Source organism: Fimicolochytrium jonesii (assembly GCF_025526975.1).
Source record: "Fimicolochytrium jonesii strain JEL569 chromosome Unknown EV422scaffold_23, whole genome shotgun sequence".
Lineage (NCBI taxonomy): Eukaryota > Fungi > Chytridiomycota > Chytridiomycetes > Spizellomycetales > Powellomycetaceae > Fimicolochytrium > Fimicolochytrium jonesii.
The window spans coordinates 343,744-359,605 of record NW_026515690.1 but is presented as its reverse complement, the minus strand read 5'-3'; the positions used below and the strand labels follow the sequence as shown (position 1 = coordinate 359,605).

At 57.6% G+C, this 15,862-nt stretch overlaps 8 protein-coding genes across 8 annotated transcripts; 3 read left to right on the top strand and 5 right to left on the bottom strand.

Moving 5' to 3' along the window:
* Positions 1-341: 341 nt before the first annotated feature.
* On the bottom strand, positions 342-2,410 carry EV422DRAFT_194518 (uncharacterized protein). Its single transcript, XM_053065236.1, has 4 exons — positions 1,141-2,410; positions 976-1,064; positions 745-903; positions 342-666 (listed from the first exon to the last, which is right to left on the bottom strand). The coding sequence occupies exons 1-4, from the start codon at positions 2,245-2,247 to the stop codon at positions 627-629; spliced, it is 1,395 nt and encodes a 464-aa protein (XP_052923185.1). The 5' UTR covers positions 2,248-2,410; the 3' UTR covers positions 342-626.
* Position 2,411: 1 nt separating this feature from the next.
* On the bottom strand, positions 2,412-3,012 carry EV422DRAFT_194536 (uncharacterized protein). Its single transcript, XM_053065237.1, has one exon. It carries the CDS (start codon positions 2,891-2,893, stop codon positions 2,591-2,593), a length of 303 nt encoding a protein of 100 aa, XP_052923184.1. The 5' UTR covers positions 2,894-3,012; the 3' UTR covers positions 2,412-2,590.
* Positions 3,013-3,442: 430 nt separating this feature from the next.
* Positions 3,443-6,365, top strand: EV422DRAFT_602965 (uncharacterized protein; the record flags this gene model as incomplete). Its single annotated transcript, XM_053073732.1, has 2 exons — positions 3,443-3,552; positions 3,620-6,365. The coding sequence occupies 2 exons, from the start codon at positions 3,443-3,445 to the stop codon at positions 6,321-6,323; spliced, it is 2,814 nt and encodes a 937-aa protein (XP_052923183.1). The 3' UTR covers positions 6,324-6,365.
* Positions 6,366-6,642: 277 nt separating this feature from the next.
* EV422DRAFT_194430 (uncharacterized protein) lies at positions 6,643-10,094 on the bottom strand. The gene is made up of 2 exons (XM_053065234.1): positions 8,186-10,094; positions 6,643-8,111 (listed from the first exon to the last, which is right to left on the bottom strand). The coding sequence occupies exons 1-2, from the start codon at positions 9,695-9,697 to the stop codon at positions 6,924-6,926; spliced, it is 2,700 nt and encodes an 899-aa protein (XP_052923182.1). The 5' UTR covers positions 9,698-10,094; the 3' UTR covers positions 6,643-6,923.
* Positions 10,095-10,517: 423 nt separating this feature from the next.
* On the bottom strand, positions 10,518-11,906 carry EV422DRAFT_539063 (uncharacterized protein). Its single transcript, XM_053071031.1, has one exon. It carries the CDS (start codon positions 11,706-11,708, stop codon positions 10,533-10,535), a length of 1,176 nt encoding a protein of 391 aa, XP_052923181.1. The 5' UTR covers positions 11,709-11,906; the 3' UTR covers positions 10,518-10,532.
* EV422DRAFT_539062 (uncharacterized protein) lies at positions 11,907-12,924 on the bottom strand. Its single transcript, XM_053071030.1, has 2 exons — positions 12,832-12,924; positions 11,907-12,705 (listed from the first exon to the last, which is right to left on the bottom strand). The coding sequence occupies exon 2, from the start codon at positions 12,687-12,689 to the stop codon at positions 12,294-12,296; it is 396 nt and encodes a 131-aa protein (XP_052923180.1). The 5' UTR covers positions 12,690-12,705; positions 12,832-12,924; the 3' UTR covers positions 11,907-12,293.
* Positions 12,925-12,971: 47 nt separating this feature from the next.
* EV422DRAFT_194414 (uncharacterized protein) lies at positions 12,972-13,733 on the top strand. The gene is made up of 2 exons (XM_053065233.1): positions 12,972-13,354; positions 13,429-13,733. Exons 1-2 carry the CDS (start codon positions 13,208-13,210, stop codon positions 13,561-13,563), a joined length of 282 nt encoding a protein of 93 aa, XP_052923179.1. The 5' UTR covers positions 12,972-13,207; the 3' UTR covers positions 13,564-13,733.
* Positions 13,734-13,747: 14 nt separating this feature from the next.
* On the top strand, positions 13,748-15,142 carry EV422DRAFT_539061 (uncharacterized protein). The gene is made up of 2 exons (XM_053071029.1): positions 13,748-14,460; positions 14,674-15,142. The coding sequence occupies exons 1-2, from the start codon at positions 13,991-13,993 to the stop codon at positions 14,825-14,827; spliced, it is 624 nt and encodes a 207-aa protein (XP_052923178.1). The 5' UTR covers positions 13,748-13,990; the 3' UTR covers positions 14,828-15,142.
* The last annotated feature ends 720 nt before the right edge of the window (positions 15,143-15,862 follow it).

Below are 15,862 nucleotides of genomic sequence, written 5' to 3'. Positions count from 1 at the left end.
TTTTCCGTGTTGAAATGTCTCTTCAGGCTGTTTGTGGGGGACCGAGATGGCGTGTGAATGTGAATGTGGGGGTGAAACCCACTATATTGAAGGCTTTTGTTCTCGGTTTAGGTCTTGTGCCGAATAAACGCCATCGCCGTGCAATGCAGCAACCGCGTTGAGACAGATTCGCGCTCATAAAGTGGTGCAGCATCGAAATAAACGCTCTTCAGATCGATATTGGGGTTCGAAAATACCTCCTAACCCACCAAAACAGTCTAGGAAACGATACTTTACCTCTAAAACCCAGCTCCTCCGCACACCCAATCTATCTAACGCTATTCTACCCACCGGTCTTCTACAACGCTCCTGATCCAATGTCCTCGACGGGTTTGGAAGACGGGCACAACCCAATGTAAAGACGATATTTCGCAACGTCCTCATACGCCTACTGGCGCATGCCCAGATCGCAAGCTTTCCAGGAGACGACGGCCCAAGGTCGCTTTTTCTCCGCAGTGGTATGGGGTGACCGGGGAGTGGACTATAAGGCATGTCGCTCCTTCATGTGAATGGTGAAGACCAACCGGCTTCCTGACCCGGAGTCTGCGTCCACGTCCATTGGGCAGAATATTGACCCGCCTCTATCCTCATTTCTTGCCCAATTGAAGCAAGGCCTGTTCCATGAACCTATTTCAGCATCAAAATCATGCATCAGTATCAGGGACATCGCCCATATAACCGCCGTACAAGGAAGGTTAAACTTACGAATCAACATCCCCATCCAGCACCCGATCGACATCCCGCCGCTCATACCCCGTGCGCAAGTCTTTGATCATCTTGTACGGGTGCAGGACGTATGAGCGGATCTGGGAGCCCCATGCTGCGTCGGTGAGTTCGGCGTGTTGGTCGGCTTTGGCTTGTTCTCTGGATGGGTAAGGGGGATCAGATCAGGGAGTGGTAGTGAGAGATAGGGTGAGGAGGAAGCAAGGGACTTACTTTGCGCGTAGCTCCCGCTCGTAGAGTTTTGCGCGGAGCATGTCGAGTGCGACGGCTTTGTTTTGGTGTTGGGATCGTTGACTTTGGCACTGAGGTAGGGAAGGCAAGATGGAGGATCTCAGAATGTGAACGTGTCGGAGTCAAAAGAAGTGGTGCACCACATACCGCAACGACGATTCCAGTGGGCAAATGCGTGATCCGCACAGCGCTGTCGGTGGTATTGACATGCTGGCCTCCAGCACCCTGCGCCCGCATGGTTTCAACCTTCATATCCCCAGGGTTGAGCTCAATATTTTTGGCACTGCTCTCTTCGCCACCCCCACCGCTTGACGGAAAGACGTTGACCGACACAAACGAAGTATGTCGTCGATTCGTCGAGTCGAAAGGGCTTATCCGCACAAATCTGTGAACGCCAGCTTCATGCTTGCACCACCCGTACGCATAGCTCCCCACGATCTGCAGCACGACCGACTTGTTGCCTGCAATCTCCCCCTTCACTTCGTCGATAAGCCGGCATTCGAATTCCTGCCGGGTTCCTGTGGGCGACGACGTATCCGCCCAGCGCTGATACATCCGCGACAGCATCGAAACCCAATCACACGCTTCGGCGCCCCCTGCCCCCGCGCGGAGTTCGATGAAGCAGCCGGCTTCGTCCGCCTCTTCGCACATCATCAGGCGAAGGGAGTATGCTTCCAGATTGGCTCGTAAGCTAGTCAGCTCGGCGCCGACTTCTTCTAAAAGCCCGGCGTCGTTCTCTTCCTGGGCTAGTGACAGCAGCTCTGCGATCTCCGCCTCCTTTTCGCGAAACCCATTGTACTCGTTCAGTTGGTCGTCTAGTTTGGAAAGCCGCTTTTGGTAGGCTATCGCCTCGTTGGCGTTGTCCTCCCAGAGCGTGTTGGACTGCACCTTCTGCTGAAGCTCCTCCCGTTCCTTGCTGAGCTGCGCCCAGTCTCGCCGCCCACCTATTCGTTCGAGTAGCCCTGTTACAGTCCTCTGGTCGTCGCTCGTTATGGATGCGTCGGTGCCTGTAGCTGCTGGTGGTGGCAGAGGGTCGGTAGGTGAGGTTGCAACGCCTCTTATGGGCTGATATGGAAAAGACCGTGGAAGGATAGATATGGATGGCGGGACATCTTTCCGGAGAAGTGAGTCCCGCTGAGAGAAGACTCGGCGGCTATTGCTAGCAGGGCTATGGAAAGGGCGAGGGACGAGTAACCTGCTACCGCAGCGGTGGCAAAGGAATGCCCCGAGCTTCCGTCGTCCCGAACCCAGCATGTTTCCACTATTGCAATATTGACTCACACAAGAAGTCTAGGTAGTCTATAGCTATGCACAATGCCCGTCAGCTCGGTAGCAGGACGACCTGAATCTGAAGCGTCTGTCTGTCAGTGTGCGAATGCTGCGATTAGAGAGTTGCCTTCGGACACGAAAAAGCCTCGCGCTGATCCCTTCCCGGTTCCCTGCCGACATTCGCAGGATCTCTCCCATAACACACAGGCTACGACGAGGAGGCAGGCCAGGATACCCCCAGAACAGACAGCCTCGCAGGAAAAGGAAAGCTCCAATGACTAGCAGCTATCCGCTCCCGCCGCAACACCCACAGGATCGCCCATACCATCTACAGCAGCAGCAGCACCATTACCCTCACCACCAGCACCAACATCAGCAGGCTTATCAACCTCACCAGCAGGCACCGCAGTACCAGCAAGGACGTCACCATCACGAGCATCAGTATCAGCAGCAGCAGCAGCAGCAGCGTCCTCCCCATCCCAATGTCCACGCTCAGAAATATGACTATCGCCAACAACAACCATATCGGGCCCCACCTCCACACCCCATTGCTCCCCACTTGGGATTGAACCAAGGTCAATCGGGATATCCATATCAGCATAATCAGGCCACGGGACCGCCGCAGCAACATGGACCAATAGGAGCACCCCCAGATCCTAGGCAAAGCTGGGTTGCCGGTGAGGTAGGTGAGCAGGGTGAGCAGTTACTTCGGAAAACTCCGGACGGTCGTCGAAGGGCAGCGCTTATTCTTTCGTTTTGTCCTCCTTTCTCTGACCCAGCAAGCAAATTACAACCAGCCCTCACAGCCCTCACCGCATGCGCCATATCCCAACGCTCAATATGGTGGATCGCAGTACGCGTTTCCGCCTGTATACCCTCAGCATCAGCCACCAATACCAGCCCACCCTCATAGCCGCAACTCTTCCTACGAAGTCCCTACTTATCCCCCTCAACCCCATCCCCCACCCCCACTGACGAATTCATATCAATATCCCACTCAAATACCGGAACCTTATCCACCATATGGCCCTCCACGGCCACCCTCGCGGTCAAATGAAGGCATCCATAACCGGGCGGGCCCACAACACCATTCGGATGCTGGAGCCTTCCATCAAGGTAGTTCGCAGAATGGGTATATACCGCCCCGGCCACATTCTATACCAACGTCGGATACGTCTATATGGTCAAGCGCTTGCGCAGCCGTAGTTTCTGCGCGGAACGCGCAAAGTACACCGAGTGCACCAGAGCGCTATCAGCCGCCTGCACAGCACTCGTCCTACGCAAATCAAAGTAGGACAACTTCGGAGCACTCTTACTACAGCGGCGAAGGTGAACGATCTCGGAGCGGCGATCACAGATACGACGTGACCCACTCTCGAAGCAAGCAGTTTGGAGGGCAAAATCGGGGGGAGGGGAAAGCGGTTTACCACCCACACGAGAAAGATCCACCGAATCTGTACGCCAGGCTGCAAGCTGAGATTAGTTCTAGTGATGCGTCCTCCTTTGCGGCAGATACGTTCTCCTCTGTCGTCGGCAACAACCTGCCAGCGGTGGAATCCGATGATATTGCGATGGACGACGATGCTCGTATGGAATCAGCGTCAGACAATGATAGCGACGTGGACATTACCGGAAATTCTACTCCACTCCACCGGATGTCGGATGTGGGAAACGATGTCGATGCAGCTGGGGATACGGATGAGGAGGCTCTGACGAAGGAGAAAGAGAACGCTTTTGATGTGTTTGGGGGACGCCCGAAATACTCCGAAGTGTCTGCTGCTCCGGCCCGGCATGAGTATGAGAAAGCCGCAGACTGCAAATTGCCTTCCAAATCGTGTGCTCCAAAAAAAAGAAAGGTCTCAGAAGCCAAGTCTGCGAAACGACCGAAACAGCCACGAAAAGCCTCGGTGTCCACCGAAAAGGCGATGCCCGACGATTTCAAGCCCGAGATGCTCTATGCCACCGACGACCTGCAAATGTGGGCTCGCAAGCGAAAGCGAATCGACTATGCCGCAATGTCGAAAGGAATTGGGCGGGCAGAAAAGGCCCGCGATGTGGGTATCGACGGAAATGGCAGAAAGTCCGACTCGCGAGGCAGGAGCAGCCGAGCGTCTCCGGACGGCCTGGCGACACCACTGAACGGGCGGGCGGGAGTGGCACAACCCCGCTCGACGAAAAGCACCATGCCAACTTGCGCATGCGGTGAGCCTACTACAGGGGTTGGCGCGAGGGAGAACGAGTTCTGCATTGGGTGTGAGGGATGCGACGTGTGGTTCCATGGACGGTGCGTCGGTGTGCCGGATGCACCTACGGCTGATGCATACGCGAAGTGGGTGTGCAGCGCCTGCTTTGCGAAGGGCGAGAGAAGTTCGTGGAAACTCATGTGCCGAGCGGATGGGTGCGACGGTTGGGCGGAAGTAGAGGTTGAGGACCCTTTGGCGGATGTACCAAACGGGGCAGGAGACGATGCGCCGCTACCCCTCGCATCCAAATTTGAGAATCTGCCACGACGGTACTGCTCCTCCACCTGCGGCCGTCGTGCCGCAAAAGCCATCCGCAACACCATTCAAATCCCCACCCGGCCCCGGCCGCCACCAACCGAGGAAACCATCAACGCCAACATGTTTGCCCGTCTCTCCACCTGGCAAGCCGTGCAAGCCGCCGAAGTCATCGATCGAGCAAAACTGGACAAATTGCAAAGCGAAAAGGCTAGCGTCAAACGCTGGGTTCATGCTCTGGAACTCCGGCGGCGGAGGATCCGAGAGGCGATCGCGGCGTGCCTGGCCTTGAACGGTGTGAGTGAGGAGGACATGCACAAGGGGGATGATGGGCAAGTGGACCACGAAGGCGGGGGGCAAGCTGGCACGTATAATATCACGGTGGCACCGGAAGACAGGATCTGTGGATTTGATGCGCGGATCGTGGCCGAGTGGGTCGTGGATGAACCGGATCATGGGGATGAGGGTTGCGATGAGGAGTGGAGCAAGGTGAAGACGGACGATAGTTGGAAGGAGAAACCTTCGATGGTGAATGGGCACGATGGGGAAGCTCCGCTGGATGAAGTACGGGTGTCAGAGGTGCAGGGTCAAGATCACCGTGCGGTGGCCCCGGATCGTGCCAGAGATATCGATACGCCGGAATCAGCAAAATCTCGCCCGTTTCGTGCTGAAATCGTACAACATAGTAATGGTGACGCTAGCGACGCAATGCTCATTGATACCAGCGCCGAATCCAGCATTAGGTCTGGCGCCGATAAAGAGAAATCTCAGGATGGCGACGCACACGAAGGAGATGCCATCGCCATTCATCGACCATCACCCTCCGTCGCGAATGGAGTCATCTCCACAAAGTGCGTGGCGGCCCAACCGGTCGAGTGTGATGATGGAAGCCGGTCTGTCACAGGTGACCTGCCAGCACATCAGACGCCGGCAAGCGAACGGGAACGTGAAGGTGATGGTATGGCGGTGGACGGAACTGCTTTGGCAGAGGAAGCGGGCAAAATGAACCTACCGTCCCATGTGGTGAGCGCAGACGCACATCAACCCATATCGGGACATGACGTGGCATTGGGCAATGGGGACGCTACGCTTCAGCCATCCTCAGATTCACTACAGATTGTTGCGCGGAGTTCTGCGGAAGACAAGGTCGTGCACGCGCAGACGTCTCCGTCGGAAACCGACCCAATGGACATCGTTGCACCGGATAAGCCACTCGTGGAGGGCACGTCGCACGACGGTCCGGACAAGAACGGGAGTGAAGCCATTCCCTCCGCAGATAAACAACACGAGGCGCTCGTCTCCGGCCCCAGCCACCCACCCTCCCTTTCTCACCACCCATCCGATATGCCTACATCCCCCGCCGACCCGTCGCCCCAACACGATCAACCCCCACCACCCCTGTGCACCCACACAGGCAAATGCCCGCTCCACGAAGACTGGGAACGCCTCAAATGGCGCGAAGTCGAGCTCGAACTCCAGACCGCGCTCGCGAGGCTTGACGGGCTCCGGAAGACTGGGACGCCGGCGGTGTGGCGGAGTTTGCGCAGGAGGAGGGAGGTGTAAATACGTTATGTCCTGCAGTGGACACTCACTGCCTACGAGCGTGCCCCCCCTGCGGATCACCAGACGGTGGCCTGTCTCTCTCCTTCAAATGGTATCCTGTTGTATGTGGAAAATGTGAATGAATGCGGGGTAGATGGCGGATGAATGCGCTGTTGCACTTACGGGTGCAATCACGCAACCCGCGATATGATATGTGACCAGAATCGTGACGCCCCCAAACATTTTCAAAGCGACTGTTTCCACAGAGTTTTGACACTGCGACAAGAAAATACACGACATTCTTATGTATACATACAAAAACGGTACAAAAATGGGGGGGGGGGGGGGTTACTGCGGGGCGCGTGACTCTTAACTACATGGGGTGAACAGCGAACTTGGATTCTGTATACATAATGTAGACGACGGACGAATACGGGGTGGGGTTGCAAAAAACAGGGGGGAACGCCGTGATTGCGACCGAGAAAGGGGGCGGGAGGGGGTAAGTGAAGGTATTTCCACGCCGTTTTTTTGGGGGGATGGGATGAGGAGCAAAACCGGGTGGGTCCGATCGCCCTGAAAGGGTGGCCGTCAGAGATACCGGCCAATCTAGCCCAGCACATCTCACCCGCTCGTAGCAGTCACGGGGCCCGCGGCCATGATCGACGAAGCGGCCGCATTCGCCGCCGCAATCGCATGAGCAATCGCCACCGCCGCGTCCGCCGCGTTCACGTTCGGTTGCGCGGCCGCTGGGTTGATGACCTGCGTTTGCGGTCGCTGCGGCGGGGGTGGTGGTGGTGGTGGGGGTGATCCCCCTCCCGTCGGTCTCGCCGTGTTATTCCGTGTATTCGTGCCGTTCCGCCCGCCCAACCTCGCCCCGCTGCCAATCATGGTCCCCGTGGAAGGCGTCGTCGGGGGGCCCTTGACGGTCAGTCCCAACGCACTGGTGTTGGCAAACACGGGGCTGCTTTCGTTCGCAAACACCAGCAGACCGCGGGGCAGGGTTGAATCCGTGAAGTTTGTGAACGCTCGCATGAGGGTGTCCGAGCGGGAGAGGGAGTAGTCGAGGGTGTATGTGTGGATCCTGGCGTGTGCTGCCCAGGGGGAGAGGGTGGTTTGGTTTGTTGTTGTCGTGTTCGTTGCGTTTGTTGTGACGTTGGGTGTCATTCCCGTGGGTTGCGGGTCGGTGGTGGCCGATGTCGTGCCATTCGATTGTTGTTGTTGTCCTCCAGTAGGAGAATACACCGTAACAGGCACACTCAGCACATAATCATACCAAACCACCGCCCTCACAAGCGGATGGCGGTCCAAGAACGTTTTGTTGAACAGCTGCGCCCACCACGCGCTCTTGACATCCAGCTCCGTCGGTCCCTTCTCCGCTCCTACCTCTCTGCCGCCGCTCAGATACCCGATACCCGTCTCGCCAATAACAAACGGTTTCTCGCGGCGCTCGGCGAACCGGTAGATGGAGAATTTGCCGCCGCGGAGGATCTGTTCGACGGAGAAACCTGTTGCGTTTACGGTTGTGTTGCCCGTAGGGGGGATGACGTTGTAGCGGGGGGAGAGGGTTGGGAGGGTGAGGGTGTTGTTGGAGGAGGTGTTGTTGGATGGGAGTGTGATGAGGGTTGTGTTTGTGGCGAGGGTTGCGTTGCGCGAGCCTGGTGGGACTATGATTGAGATGTCGGATGAGGCGGAGGGGGACCTTGAGCTGGTAATGCTGGCACTGCCGCCGAGGCTGGTGTTGAAGAGGGCGGTGACGCCTATCCAGTCTACGAACTCGTCTCCAGGGTAGTATGGAAGGTACGGGTCGTCCTGAAATGCAAGAGAGTAAGTCAATTTCTACTCGATGATCAGAAGTTCCCTCATGTCAATCCGCAAACACATACCTTTTCATCCACCCTGGTATCATTATTGGTATCCAACTCCGCCCACCTCGTCGTATTCCTTAGCGGCGTAAACGTGAAATTCCTATCATTGCCATTCACAAACGGGTAACCCAACCCCGGAACCGGCGACCACACCATCGCGGTCCTCGCCTGCGTCACATTCGGCGACGCCATAACCGTCTGGTTGGTCGCATTTCGCACGATAGTAGCAATCTGCTGAAACACGCGCTTGTACAAAGAAGGGCTCTGACCCCACGGGTACCAGTTCCCGTTCATCTCGGGCGCGAAGCGGAGCATAATGGGGATGCCGACCTGGTTGATCTCTGCGCATTTAAGCCCGAGTTGGGTGATGGCGTCCAGCGAGACGTTTGCGAGGCCTTGGTAGGGCATCACGGTCATGCCCATAATGGCGCCTGTTCCGCCGACCAGGCCCGCGGTCCAGTTGAAGTAGTCGGAGACGGGGTGGATGAAGCCGGAGGAGTTGACTATGTTGGCTAGTTCGAGGGTCCCGCCGATGTTGTAGTAGCCGTCGATAATGGCCGCGTTACGACCTAGGGCTGCGTTGAAGCTTTGCGGGTCTTCTTGGGACCAGTCGATGCTGGCGCCGAAGTAGACGGTGTTTGGGAACATATCCGGGTTTGTGCGGTTTCCTAGTAGGTTTATGACCGGTAATGGTGGCCCCGGCGGGGCCGACGGCAGCTGTCCTCTCGGTCCAGCGTTCGGATCAAAGGTGTCCTTTTTGTTCTGCTTGATAGTGACGATAACCACCACCACCGCCGTCAACACAACCATCAGGCCAAAGGTGGCGATCAGACATGCTCTTCTGAACGGACTCCTCCTGAATTTCGACCTCGCTGAGGATAACGGCCCGACCCGAGGTGTCCGGCCCCATCGCCGCGTGCGGGGATTCACGGTCTGCATGCTGAAGGTGCTGTTTGGCTCACCGTCAGCAGCTTCAGCGGGATCCCGCCAGTCGTTCAGCGATGCGTAGACATCGTCGTCGCTTAATGCATTCCATGCGTTCTGCATGTTGCCTTTCTTCCACGGTCCGCGGATGACTTCGTGGTCGCGGTCTGTTGGTTCGGGATCGGTCCCGGGCGGTGAGTTTGCGGGCGTTGAGGGTGATGTGCTAGGGTCGGGTATAGGTGAATTGGAAGTGTCTGGAGCAAAATTCGAGGGGTTTTCGGAGAGGGAAGGGCGTCGCACTATCGTCTTGTCGTCCTGATTCGGGTCTTCCGAGTCCATTTGGAGGGACGTTCGCCCAACCGACGAGGGAGGTCCGCTCCCTGCCAAATCCGCTGGGATCTGCCTTTGTGGCTGAGGCGCATGGAAAGATGAGATCGATATGGCGCTGTCTCGAGTATTGCGTCGTTTCAAAGCATTTTGGTCAGCCTCTCCGTTGACTTTGAGCAGAACTTTCCGATCCACCAACTCTGCGCACCCAGGGCGCAAACTATCTACTTTTAGTGTGACATGCTCGGCTGCGGGTGCAATCTGTCGTGTCCGGAACATGGTTCCGTATTCTACGAGGGATTCTCGTTTGCAGATAGTGAAGTAAAATCTCCAATCTCTCAGTGCCCGTCCTCCCCGTTCCCTTTCGAGTCAGAGAGGGGGTTGGGAGGGGCTAATGACCTGGGAATGTGTCTTGAAGAGACCAGTACTGTATTGACTGTCCAGGAATAGTCTATTGTTGTCGTCGTCGAGGCCACGCGAGGCTTTCCCGGTCGTGAGTTTGTGGGGTGGGGAGAGTTGTCAGTGTGAGGTGGCGAGTAGGCTAGCGTTCTGGACGTCCGGCGGCGTACGCTAGGAGGAGCTGAAGTGGTCGTCCGTCCTCAGGGGTCCCTTGCTCTCTTGCTATAAGAAATGCGTTTCTGTAATGGGTTCCCCCTTCCTTCTCGTTAGGGAGGGCAGTGCGTCAGTCGGTGGTCAGTCGGGCGGGGCGGATCATCGAGTTGTATTCGCAGGTCACGTGGTAATTCCCCCCGTCAATGGCGAATTGACAGCTCCCCCTCGCGTTCGAGACATCCATCTCGATGTCTACAGAAAAGCGCCAGACGCAACAGAAAGACATGCGCCAAAATTGATATCATTGAACGAAAGCAAGATACAAGAAAAAAAAGTGAGACCGCAAAAGAACGATGCATCTCGCCTCCCCATCCTATCGACGAGGGCCATGGCTTCCACAAAAGAAAGAGACAGCAAACAGAAACCCTCCTACGAAGGTATCGGGTCGGGCCTGGACGCCCCATTCCCACACAAACGTGCAATGTGCATTCAGGCCCGACGCGGGGTATACCCCTCCCTCCCCTCCCCTCCCCTCCCCTCCCCTCCCCTCCCCTCCGCAGCACTAAAAAGGGAAAACCGGCCCCATCCCCGCACTCATCATCGCCGTCGCCCAGCTCCCCCTCCTCCTCCCCGTCCCCCCACTCTTCGCCGCCGCCTCCCTCAACCGCGCCTCGTGCTCCCGCAACGCGGCCGCCGCGGTCAATTCGCGCGCGGCTTGGAGCGCACGGACCTGTTTGGCACGGATTTTGGTGGCGAGGGCGAGGTCGTGCGCTTCGTGGGCCGCGTGTTCTGTTAACGTCAGGACGGGCGTGTCGGCGTCTGTGTCTGAGAGGACAGCGGTGGACCCGTCCGGGCTGCTGTCGAAGATGGTGGTCGGGGTCGGGGAGAGGGAGTGTGCGGAGTCGGTGGAGTTGTCCAATGAGGAGGGGCTGGGTAGTAGTGAGGCTCCCGATGTGTTTGTCCAGCCGGGTTTGGATCCGATCTCGACGGCTGTGGTGATCGGACCCGGTGGGGCGTGTCGCGACCCTTCTTTTGGCGGGGAGGGAGGTAAGACCCCGCCGTCGAACGCAGCTGCACCGCCCAGGGTCAGATCCGACCCCTCACTCACAAGCTTGGGTGTGGTTTCCCCCACCGTTGTTGGAGATGCAGTGGGACCCACAGACCCACTCCCCGCCCTCTCGACCCTCCCCAAACACCGCGTAGCCGGCGCCGTCTGGTCAAACTCAATCACAACCGCCGCCGGGTTGGGCGCAAACGAGACGCGGCGTCGGCATAGCCCCGTCGACGAGGAGGAGGTCACGCTGTTCCCGAAACTGCAGCTGCTCATGGAAGCCGGGGATGTCGGGGAGGTGCCATTGTGGCGGCGGAGGAGCTGGTAGGGGTGTGAGGTTGGCGTGGAGGGACTTTGTATTTGCGAGGGCGAGGAGGAGAGGAGGGAGGTCAACGAGGGGGTGCTTGATGGCGGTGTCGTGGTCTTGATAGCCGTCACGGGCGACGACCCCGGTTTGGCATCGGCGGTGAACTCGGCGGGTTCAGCAGCCCCCGCGGCGGCGTAACCCCCAAACACATCATCCACAACCAACGCATCGTCCGAATCGGCTGCGTTGGTCGGACTGCCACCGCTGCTGCTGCTGCTGCTACCCGCACCCCCCCTTGCCACCGCCTGCACGCTCTTCTTCAACGCCCGCCCGAGCCGCGTCAGGTCGCCTTCGTCGGTCTCGATCACCCCGAGACCCATCTTGCGCGCGGGGGCTGCTAGCGGCGTTGCGCGGCGGGGTGGGGTGGTGGTGCTGGTGGTGGTGGTCCCATTCACGCCAACGTTTCCATTCCCACCTCCATTGACATCATCCCCCGACGCCGGTTCAGCTGCCAACGCACTCCCCCCGGCCTGGGTCTTCCCCGCCCCCTTCGCAGCCGCCGCCGCGACCAATCCGGCGGATCGAGGCGATTGTTTACTCGATGAGGATGATGACGATGCCATGGAGGTGGATGTCGCAGGCCGGGTCCCCGCGGTGTTGGTAGTGGTGGTGGTGGTGGTGGCCGTGCTGCTCCCCCCACCGAGACGGGTGACGCGGAGGACGGACGACCAGAAGGGTTGGGCTGCCATTCGTGTTGGGGGGTGGGGGGTGCTATGGGATGTTATTGCAACGTTCCCTTGATGCTGTTTTTGTGTAGAATCTAACTATGCTGTGTGCAGCTCCCGCATCCAGATCCTGCCCCCGTTCCGTTTCCCCCCGTTTCGTCCCGGGTGCGTACGTAGTATAGCCAACGTCCTGCGCTGGGATCTCGAGCGAAAAAAATCGTACAGATCTAAGCTTTCTCTTCAAGAACCTGGGAGGGGCGGGCTGCGCCGGGGCTGACTGGAATGGACGTGCGGTGGGGGACAAGAGAAAAAGTGTATTGCTGCCTGTGATGTATTCTTCTGCTTCGATTGTATGCTATGCTCTCCTGTCTCGTTATACCAAATGCGTGAAGGCGAGAGAGAAGAAAACGCTGTTATGGGGGCGACAGGATTGTAGGGGTGCCGGGTTAGACTTTTCCCGATGGACTTTCTCTTAACGTTGCTTGACGGGGGGGATATCATATATGCCGCCCAAAACGACTCCATACGCACGCACAACACATATTTGGGGCAGCAGCCTGAGAGAAGGAACAGGGTAACGATTGGGATTGGCGACCCATAGCGCTGAACAAGGCTTGTAACCCTCATCACCGCCATATTTACTTTGGAAGAGGTGCGTGACACCAACACAACTTGAGTATAAACGTTGTGACCATAGTGTTGAGACAATGCGCCCCTCGTGATGGGTGATGGGGGGGTCCGTTCATATGGCAAGGTTAACGCTACTCGTGTCCTGCAGGGGTTTCCTTGGGATCATCTCGTTCTTTCTTTAATACGCGCCCAGCTGATGGATGTTGTGCAAGGATTGTCATGGCTGCTGGCTTGTCACGAGGGTTTGTGATTGACGTTTGGGAAGGGGGGGGGGGGGGGGGGTTTGGACTCCTGGGCGCGTGACGTAGCAGGGGGAAGCGTGCGCCCACGTGGCGCGTTTATGTCGGTTGAATGCACGTGGGTTTGCACAGTCAGCGCGTGTTGAGGACGCTTGTGGTTTCCTCGTGTTTAGAACACTCGCGTTTGCGTTTACGGACGGATTCGTGTCGACATCCAACGCACCATGTTGCAACTCCCTCAACCAACCGGATGGGTTTGATTCCCGCGGGGATGTCAAAGTCATCATGGCCACGAACAAGATCGAGAAGCCTGGACCCGGCGTTGATGAGGCCTGGGATTCATACGAGTCGGATGACGTTGGGGGAGGGATGATGTGGGATTTGGAGGAGTTTGTGATGGCGAAGGATGACTTGAGTGGGCCTGATATCAAGGTAGGATCGTCGCCCCCCCCTCTGTATCATTTTCTATCGATTTCATTGCTCACGTAACTCTTTGATATCCACAGGCCATCTGCACGGAAGCCGGTCTCCTTGCCCTCCGCAAACGGCGCATGCGCGTAGTCGCGGACGATCTGCGCAAGGCCAAGGAGAAGGTGCTGTACCGCAAGACCAAGGGCACGCCCGAGGGATTGTACTTATAGAGAGCGGGATACGGGCGTGGGGTGTTCTTCTTTGTTTGAACGGGTTCTGTCTCCCTCCGTGATGCTCTCATTTTCTGTGATGTGAATGAATGTGAAATGTATAGCGCATTGCCCCTTTTGTCTTGCTCTCTCGTCTGTCGGACGTCTGCATATGATATGCTGGAACTTGCCTGGAAGGGCAGTGGTGTGATGAACACTGCGGGTCGTTGTGTGACAACCTCGCGGGAAAAGCGGCCAAGCGGCGCTATGAAGACTCGAGAGGGACAGTCATACAGTACTTCTTGCGGATGGTGTCACGGCGGGTTGCTCGTCTCCCCACCCACCGTCACTTCATTCACCCCCCATCGGCAACGGGATAAAAGTAGGGCTGCATCTACCCTCACCCGCCAACCGTCCTGCACTCAACCCCCAACAACGCACCTGCAAGATGACACCCGTCACGAAAATGCCCCACCCCCCCATCGCCTCCTTCCCCCGCACCCTGTGGATCTACTACCTGGTCGCCCTCGCCGAACACCCCATCCTCACCAAATCCGGCACCGCCGCAACCCTCAACGCCCTCCAAGAGCTCGCCGCCTCCTCCATCTCCCCCAGCCCCTCCGCCAACACCACCCATGATCGCGCCCTCGCATACCGCAAAGCAGCCGCCATGGCCGCGTACGGAGGCCTCGTCGCGGGCCCCCTCGGCCACGTCCTGTACAAATGGATGGAGAAGGTGTTTCATAACCGCACGGGGACGGGAGCGGCGGTGGGGAAGTTGTTGTTTGGGAATCTGGTGATTGCCCCGATTCAGAGCGCGGTCTATTTGGCGGCCATGGCTGGGATTGCGGGCGCGGGGGTTAGGGGCGTTGTGGGGACGGTTAGGGGGAGGTTGGTTAGTGTTTTGAAGTTGACTTGGTGAGTATGGGGATGTTGAAGGAGGGGGTGATTTGTGGTGAGGCCAGAGCGAACGCATTCGCGAGCGAAGCGGGCAGGGATTGTCGGCGAGCGTTCGGATCTTCTGCCGACACTACGAACCTCGCAGCGATGCTTTCGTAGCATTCTTTTGTTTTCATCCGCGCGCATGATTTTTATTTATCATCCCGTTAACACTCTTCGGATCTTTTACAGGATCGTCTTCCCAGCCGTCCAAATCTTCGCCCTCAAATACGTCCGACAAGAGCTGTGGATGCCCTTCTTCAATCTCGTTGGCTTCGTGTTCGGCACCTACATCAACGTCACCACCAAGCTTGCGGCGAGGAGGAAGGCGCTCAAGAAGGAGTAGAGTGAGGGTGAACTGCAGGGTCGAGGTAGATTTGTAGGGATGTGTATGTAGGGATCGGTAGCTGCTTCTGGGGAAATCGGAAAAATTCGAGGATGCCGGTGGATGGACATGGTAGCAATCTATCAATCGATCGCACTGTCAATCAATCTCTGTTCTATTTCGGATCCTGTTTCTGTTCCCTCCCAAGATCATCCCATAAATACAGTACATTACCCTCAGCAAAGCGAAACCAACCCACTCCCCGTCTACCCCAAAAGTCTACGGAAAAAGCTCCCAGCTACAGCTACAAAACAAAATCACCCCATCACTGCACCCCACCCACTTCTTCTTCCCCTTCTTCCCCTTCTTCCCCCCACTCCCCATCATCGCCTCATCACACTCCCACACCCCCTCAAACACCTCCTCGCTCATCCGCTCACCCCTCCACCAACCCCTCCACCTGCTTCTGCCCCACGAGCGCTTTCCGCGATGTGAGCATGTGGAGAACAAGGAGGTCGCCGGGGGTGCCGATGTGGTTTGCCGTGGAAATCGAGGAAGGGTAGGGTTGTGTTTTGGGTGGCCAGGGCGGTTGTGAGGGTTGACAGCGGGGTTGGGCGGGGAGGTGGGTGTGGGTAGCGGGGGGCAGGGCTGGTGACAGAGTTGGAGCACCGCGGGCGGGTGCTGCTGGTGAAGGTGGGCAGCGGAAGCGAGATATCGCGGTTGATGATCTGGATGGTGGTGAGGGCTGAGTGAGTTCAGCGTCGTGTTGCGTGGGCAAGGGCGAGGTGGCCGGCGTCGCTGAGGAGGTTGCCTTCGAGGTTGAGGTCTCTACATGAACAACGAAATTGGGGTTGAGAAGCGGCCCCGTTCGTTAGATCCCCTACCTCATTCAATGGTCCACCCCACCTCCCTCGAGACGAGTACTCACATCAACCCCTTACACCCCCCAGTACCTCCCCCACCATCTCTGCCGCCCCAGCCCCAGCCTCACAATAGTTAAAACTCACCCCCACCAACCCCTGGCCGTCCCGTCCACCCTCCCTAATCCCCTCAAAA

What these genes read in the sequence shown, in the direction of transcription:
- EV422DRAFT_194518 (XM_053065236.1), bottom strand. Translation starts at nt 2,247, where the DNA reads ATGCTGGGTTCGGGACGACGGAAGCTCGGGGCATTCCTTTGCCACCGC. An exon ending in CCACTGGAATCGTCGTTGCG is followed by an intron (nt 1,065 to 1,140) that starts GTATGTGGTGCA and finishes TCCCTACCTCAG; the next exon opens with TGCCAAAGTCAACGATCCCA. An exon ending in CTGGATGGGGATGTTGATTC is followed by an intron (nt 667 to 744) that starts GTAAGTTTAACC and finishes ATGCTGAAATAG; the next exon opens with GTTCATGGAACAGGCCTTGC.
- EV422DRAFT_194536 (XM_053065237.1), bottom strand. Translation starts at nt 2,893, where the DNA reads ATGTTGCTGCGGCGGTCCCGTGGCCTGATTATGCTGATATGGATATCC.
- EV422DRAFT_194430 (XM_053065234.1), bottom strand. Translation starts at nt 9,697, where the DNA reads ATGTTCCGGACACGACAGATTGCACCCGCAGCCGAGCATGTCACACTA. An exon ending in ATACCAGGGTGGATGAAAAG is followed by an intron (nt 8,112 to 8,185) that starts GTATGTGTTTGC and finishes CTTGCATTTCAG; the next exon opens with GACGACCCGTACCTTCCATA.
- EV422DRAFT_539063 (XM_053071031.1), bottom strand. Translation starts at nt 11,708, where the DNA reads ATGGGTCTCGGGGTGATCGAGACCGACGAAGGCGACCTGACGCGGCTC.
- EV422DRAFT_539062 (XM_053071030.1), bottom strand. Translation starts at nt 12,689, where the DNA reads ATGGCGGTGATGAGGGTTACAAGCCTTGTTCAGCGCTATGGGTCGCCA.
- EV422DRAFT_194414 (XM_053065233.1), top strand. Translation starts at nt 13,208, where the DNA reads ATGGCCACGAACAAGATCGAGAAGCCTGGACCCGGCGTTGATGAGGCC. An exon ending in TGAGTGGGCCTGATATCAAG is followed by an intron (nt 13,355 to 13,428) that starts GTAGGATCGTCG and finishes TGATATCCACAG; the next exon opens with GCCATCTGCACGGAAGCCGG.
- EV422DRAFT_539061 (XM_053071029.1), top strand. Translation starts at nt 13,991, where the DNA reads ATGACACCCGTCACGAAAATGCCCCACCCCCCCATCGCCTCCTTCCCC. An exon ending in AGTGTTTTGAAGTTGACTTG is followed by an intron (nt 14,461 to 14,673) that starts GTGAGTATGGGG and finishes GATCTTTTACAG; the next exon opens with GATCGTCTTCCCAGCCGTCC.